The sequence below is a fragment of the Triticum aestivum genome, chromosome 4A (assembly GCF_018294505.1).
Source record: "Triticum aestivum cultivar Chinese Spring chromosome 4A, IWGSC CS RefSeq v2.1, whole genome shotgun sequence".
Classification (NCBI taxonomy): Eukaryota; Viridiplantae; Streptophyta; class Magnoliopsida; order Poales; family Poaceae; genus Triticum; species Triticum aestivum.
This window is the reverse complement of record NC_057803.1, coordinates 19,496,052-19,502,547: the sequence shown is the minus strand read 5'-3', so window position 1 is coordinate 19,502,547 and position 6,496 is coordinate 19,496,052. Positions and strand designations below refer to the sequence as shown.

Below are 6,496 nucleotides of genomic sequence, written 5' to 3'. Positions count from 1 at the left end.
GTCGTACCGATGATAAGCTCATCATTTTATTTATTCCGACCATACGAGGTTAGTGGGTTACTTTTGACCGATCGTTTGCACTTTAATTTTCATTAATTACATTTGAAGCTCCTTAACCTATAATTCGTTGTAGTATATGTATTTCCTTTTATTATCTTTACTTTATTGTATATACAATGTTAGTATACTAGTATTTTGATGTGTGCGATATTTAGACCTTATGTGGTAATATACATTGTATGATCGATGCCAACTGTATAAAAATCTGCATAAGGCATTCGGTTGCTTCAAATCAAGAAACCTAACCACAAGTGCTGATGAAAATTATTGGGAGGGTCCCTCCTTCGTCCGCCCCTGCAAACAACACAAAGCATATAAAACGAATTGCAAATGTGCAAAAGAAAAGAGATGGCAGATGCATCTATTCAACACCGGGCTCAAATGAGCCTGAGTGTGAATAGTAAATCCATTTTAAATAGCAAAAAGTTTAAAAAAAATCCAAATTATTTGATGTTGCAAGATGTTCATGTGCGTGATGCCCGTGCCAAAGGACATCCCAGGAGCCCGTTGCAAAAAAAAGAAGATATTTTTCGGATGTCTGGGAAATTTTGAAAACATCACTATTCATACCCAAAATTATCTTTTTTGCCACAAGCACCTCGAATGTCCAAACACTCCAAAACTCAAAAACATCACACATTTGAGCATCTTGCATAAAAAACAATACAGTTTCTTTTATTTTTTCTACTATTTTTAATTTTAGTGTTCACCGGATGTATATAAGTCCCAGAACCGAATTAAATTATGATGGAGAAATGACTCCTTCCCCCTGCTGTCCCGCGCGAGACACGCCTACATGAGCACAGAGGCACCGGTACAAGGAGGCATGCAGCATGGCGTCCATGCATGCGGCTAGATGACGCGTACCCTTGAGCGGTTCAGCCTGCTCGTCCTCTTCCTCTCCAAGGGAAACAAAAAATGTCCACGTGCATCGAACCGGACAATAGGCCAGCCCACCTGCCGATGCCATCACGTTTCATGCAGCGGGGGAATATTTTACGGGGACACGGCAAATTTCGCATCTAACCCACCGGTAGCCGAGAATTACAACCTCGAACAGGGAAAACCCTTGCAAGCCGGATATTTCGAAGAAGAATCATGCAGACAAACCTTTTCATCTTTTGACAAAAGAACCACAATGAAGCATCAAATCGTTGAAGATGGCCACAAGAAGTTTACTATACACACAGAAAAATCGACCAAGGCCCAGAACAAGAAGCCGTGTTTCACTTTTCTTCATCGGAACAACACCCGAAATAATGCCGAAAATATTGACCGTAGAGAAAAATACACGGTAGGGGCCTACATCGAAATTGAGCAAATCTCAGTGCACTTATCCGCAAAAGCCCCGAGTCGCGTTAATCCAAAGCGGTTCATAAGAAACGCACACCCACCTCCCCTGTTTCTCCAGCTTCGAGGTTTTCCGGCGTGAGGAAGGAAGGAAGGCAGCGAGAGCAGGGCGCGGGAGACTGCGAGAGGCTGCCGCCATGGAGAACGAGTTCCAGGTACGGGGGTCCCAGTCCTATTTCGAGCTCGCGTTTCTGCCCTAGGATTTAGAGGGGTCGCTGCGTCTAGAAAAGAGGAAGATTCCTTCGTTTCGGGGCGCGATTCGTCAAGGTTTTCCTTGATTTTGATCGGCTCGGTACAAGGGTTTGGGTAGGAATAGGCGATTGAAGCGTATGTATAGTCGAGCGAAAAGAAGATGGGACTGGGATTTCCTCATTCCAGAGATTGGGGGTCAGCAGATTTTAGGATGGAGACCATACATGTGAATCTTCAGATTACTAGATTAGATGTGTGCTCTTCAATTAATCTATTTTCCGGGTTAGATTCAAAACTGGGAGATTCAGATGTGTAGCATGAGTTGCTCATCAGTCTTCCTTCCCCTGTTGGAGTATACCAGTACCCACAGATCACGGATGGACATATTGAGATGGAAAAACCTTCAGTAATGTGAACGTAAAGCTTTTAGTAGAGCTGCTTTAAATAGTCATACTTCTCATGGCATGAAATTGGCATTGATGTTATTAGTCCTTGTTTATTAGAGAGTTCTGCACTAGCACTTTCACATACAAATATTTCCACCCTTCTTCTGGTGATAATAGTTAGTAAGTAGAAAAGGCCTCTTCAAACTTGCTGGCACTTGGGTGCTTGATGTAGTCTCATACAACAACTGTATGAATACTGGTTTAGCCATTTCCCCTTACATCCACTTGTTGTAGAGTTGTTGTTCCAGGGGCTGGATGAAGGTTGTCAAATGTCAATCTGTCTATTGCGTTGTAAATTATGTTGATTTTGCAACCAAGTAGGCTGTTGTTACGAGAAATTCCATTAAATGCTGAGGCTGCGGCTACCAGAAGAGAAGCAGTAAATCACATAATCTGTAAGAATGTAGACCTGTACCACACGCCAAATCCTCTGTATCTATCTATGTGTTATCCCTCCCCCACCCTCACCCCCACCCAAATGGCAAGGCTGTTTTACAGGAGTAAAAATTTATGATCTGTAGACATCTGCAGCTAGGTGTACTGAAGGAAGGTCCATGTAAACCATTGTAGATTTTTACAGCTAATTCATGTTATAATTAACTTCCTGCATAATTATAATACAATATCTTTGCATGGCCATTGCTTACTTAGGATGGCAAGGAGGAGGTCATCCAAGCATGGTACATGGATGACAGTGAAGAGGATCAGAGGCTTCCTCACCACCGTGAGCCCAAAGAGTTCATTCCTCTTGCCAAACTTTCAGGTCTGTGCATTCGCTGCTCAAATAATTTGCTCTAGTAGTATAGTTTGTTTTTGAACTGTAGTAAAACTAGTGCTGGTAAACCTGCTGGATGCTAAAAATTGTGCATATTTTCAATGCTCAGAATTAGGTGTTGTAAGCTGGAACCTAAATGCTGATAACTGGGAGAAAGACGAGAATCTCAAGAAAATCCGTGAGGCCAGGGGATACTCCTATGTGGTTTGTCATTGATCCCTTTTTGGCTACTTACTGTTCTGTGTTTCCATTTTGGTTGTCAAAGCTTAAAATGTATGCAAGTAGTAGAAGCAATCAAATGTGACAGACATGTTCTGTTTTTCCTCTTGCAGGACATCTGCGACGTATGTCCTGAGAAATTGCCAAACTATGAGGCCAAGCTGAAGAATTTCTTTGAAGAGCACTTGCATACTGATGAGGAGATACGCTATTGTCTTGAGGGCAGTGGTACGCCTTCTTTATCTTTTTTGGGGCATTTTGGATGAGAAAGCTATAAAGTGTTTTATTTCCAGTAATAATCATGGTGGCATTGTTTTTTTTAACCTGCTTTACCTATTTGTTTTCTTATCTTGTCCAGGATACTTTGATGTGAGGGACCAAAATGAACAGTGGATCCGTATAGCAGTTAAGAAAGGTGGCATGATTGTTTTGCCTGCAGGAATGTATCACCGCTTTACATTGGATAGTGACAACTACATCAAGGTATTTTAACTTTCTGCTTTTGCTCCCACCATGAAGTGTTGGTCTCCTTAAAACTTGCATATACTAAATGAACTAAAATGACTGAAGTCCTTATTCTTTTGTCAAGTTGCGTGTAATTTACTTTTGTGAATGAATTGGTAATAGATTTCAATAATTTGAATTCGACAACAGTGTTACTTATCTTTAGTCTCACTGCACGTAATTCTAAATACGTAGTTTTCTTTTTAGTTTTTACAACAACATTTACTGCTGTGTCTTGTACCATCTCTGTGAAGTTAACTACCAGCGGAGTCCTTTCATTGATCATATATTCATATCATAAAGATCTTTCCCTTTTCCGTACTCCACCCAATAAGGAACATCATTCTAATATGGACCTCTGAAACTTATGTTTTTCTTACTATGTTGTGCAGGCAATGCGGCTCTTTGTGGGAGAGCCTATCTGGACGCCTTACAATCGTCCCCATGACCATCTCCCAGCTAGGTACTTTCCAGAGTCTTCACTTCTCTTCTTTGCGTTCATTACTCCATTTCCCTTATAACCTCCCACTATTCTCCCTTGCTCTTACCTGATGTGACTGCACATGATTTCAGAAAGGAGTATGTCGACAAGATTATCAACAGAGGTGGGAACCAAACCGTCGAAGCTCGTTGATGGCTCCTACAGTGTTCGGCAGCGAGTGAGTCTTCTGTATGTATCTACATATCACACCAAAAGGTTACCGAATAAGATGTGTGATTGGCTTTCGCCGTGTACCCATACCAGCATCGATCCTGTATCACTTGTGTGGTAGTTTGCACAAAACCTGCTTGAAAATGTTTCATGGAAACTTCTTTGCCTGGCGATGATGCCTGTATTGAATAATAAATGATTCAGTGTCAACAACGGCGTAATGAAAACGGATTCATGTCCATCCAAATCCCTGAGAAATGTTGCGCAATTATTGCTGAAAGCTATACTTGTGTTCTTGATCAATCCCCCTACCAGATCTTGCGTTAATACCTTTCCTGCTTCACATGGCTGACCTTGTCCCGTCGTATTCAGAGAGACGACTAAATCTTGGCAAATTGTACTGTGATTGCCAAGTTTGTTTGTCCGCAATTCTGTGAACACTCGTACTGTTACTGTGGTTGTACGGAGAAGGGAAGCTGCTAGAGCAAATTGTACTGTCAGTTGTACTATGAGTATGACTGAACATGTTCCTGTCCATTTCTAGAGCCGACTTCCGGCACTGGTTTCCGGTCCCCTCCGTCAAGAACAGTTCCCAAGCATACTCCCATGAACTATCATCATCATGTCTCTTGAGGCTGTTTGGTTTGGTGCCAATATTTGGCATGCCAGTGTGTTGACCAAGTCTAAAAAATTTAGCTATCAATTCGTCGGCTACCAAATTTTCTCGCCAATCTCTAGAAAAGTCGCCAACTTTTACCAATTTTTGGCTTGCCAAAATGGCAAATACCGGCATGAAATCAAGTAGCCTCGTAAGAGCATCCCCAAGAGATGTCAAAAACAGCCGTGGTGCCCAAAAAACTTCATTTGGGCATGAAAGAAGAAAAAAACCAGCTCCAGCGGATGCCTATACGGTGATGTGGTTTAAGAAGAAGTTAGAGATTCCTAATAATGAAGGGTTTCTATTTAGATATAGTAAATTGGCTATCTATTTTTCTTGCCAATCTCTCGAAAAGTTGCCAACTTTTACAAATTGTTAGCTTGCCAAAATACATGTCCATGAACATCCGGTCGGACGGGCATCATCCAATCATATCCCTCAAATAAGACGACATGGAGACATCCAACTATATTTCTCAAAATAAGACGGACATAGAGGCATCTGGCCGGGCGGATACTATCCAAACCCATCAGAGCCCATTGACGTGTGCCTCTTTGGTATTGTCATCATGCTCCTCCTCGGCCCCGGCCTTGAGCTCCTCGAAGAGCTGCCGTGCTTCATTGATCCGGAGCTCGCGGCGCTCACGATCGACAATGTGGATGCTCTTCACGACGTGTACACCGTCCTGCTTCATGTCAACGTGCTCCAGGTTCCTACGGTAGCGTCGCAACAGCGGTGGCATCCCTGCGCTCCGCCTCTAGGTGTGCCATTGCCATTTGCGTTTGGGTGAGGAGAGGACGGGGTCTGAAATAGGATGACTAAGGCGGATTGTGAAAATGCACAGGCTCCAAGTAAGTTTTCGGTGTGTACGGAGTGTCGGACGCCAACGGCGGACGTCTGGACTACTGTGGAGAGCTGCCCCGGTTTGTCGCCGGCCTAAGGAGCTTCAGACGTCCGGCCAAAATGAGGGTCTTAATTAGGACTAAAAGTGTCCAGACCGTTCAATCCAGACACACAGGGGCAATCTGGTGGGATCCGGCTCCCTCTCTCCCCATGCTTTCATCCGTGCTCTCACTTAATCCTATGGCTGTCATTTTTCCTTTTTTCTTTCTAATTTAATCATCTCCTCCCTGATTTTAAAGGGGTGGGGCCGGGTTTTATTTTGTTCCAATCAAATCAAGCCATATACACGAGAGCACGGATGGACACAAGCCGGAGGGAGCAGGCAAGTCTTGTCCAATCTGATGAGCCGGGTTGAAGATGCCGTGATGACAGTATACAAAATGAATTATGAAAGTGATATTTGAGAGAAAATTCCTTATTTGACACTATCTTAAAATCTGCTTCCTTATTTGACATTGAATTTTTTCCCTATTTGACACAAATTCTAAATTTTATTCCCTATATGACATTTTCGTTCATTTTGAGCCTAAATGACACCTGAAAAGACTCTTTTGCCCCCTCATGTGATATGTGTGTGGGAGGCAATAGCGCACACACACAGCACCGGTGCAAGGACAGGAGCACACACACATCAACACATACACATGCACGCGCACACACACGCAACAACACGCACGCGAACGTGCACACACACACACGCACACACACACGCAGCAACACACATGCACACGCACACA

General features: G+C 43.1%; 1 protein-coding gene across 1 annotated transcript in view; it reads left to right on the top strand.

Moving 5' to 3' along the window:
• The first annotated feature begins 1,264 nt into the window (after positions 1–1,264).
• LOC123083703 (uncharacterized) overlaps positions 1,265–6,496 on the top strand; it is a 9,044-nt gene continuing 3,812 nt past the window's right edge. The window contains exons 1-8 of the mRNA XM_044505659.1: positions 1,265–1,565; positions 2,700–2,811; positions 2,933–3,027; positions 3,156–3,270; positions 3,401–3,525; positions 3,939–4,009; positions 4,120–4,175; positions 5,390–5,565. Coding sequence (XP_044361594.1) covers positions 1,548–1,565; positions 2,700–2,811; positions 2,933–3,027; positions 3,156–3,270; positions 3,401–3,525; positions 3,939–4,009; positions 4,120–4,175; positions 5,390–5,565 — 768 coding nt within the window. The 5' untranslated portion in view covers positions 1,265–1,547. The remainder of the gene's footprint in view (positions 1,566–2,699; positions 2,812–2,932; positions 3,028–3,155; positions 3,271–3,400; positions 3,526–3,938; positions 4,010–4,119; positions 4,176–5,389; positions 5,566–6,496) is intronic.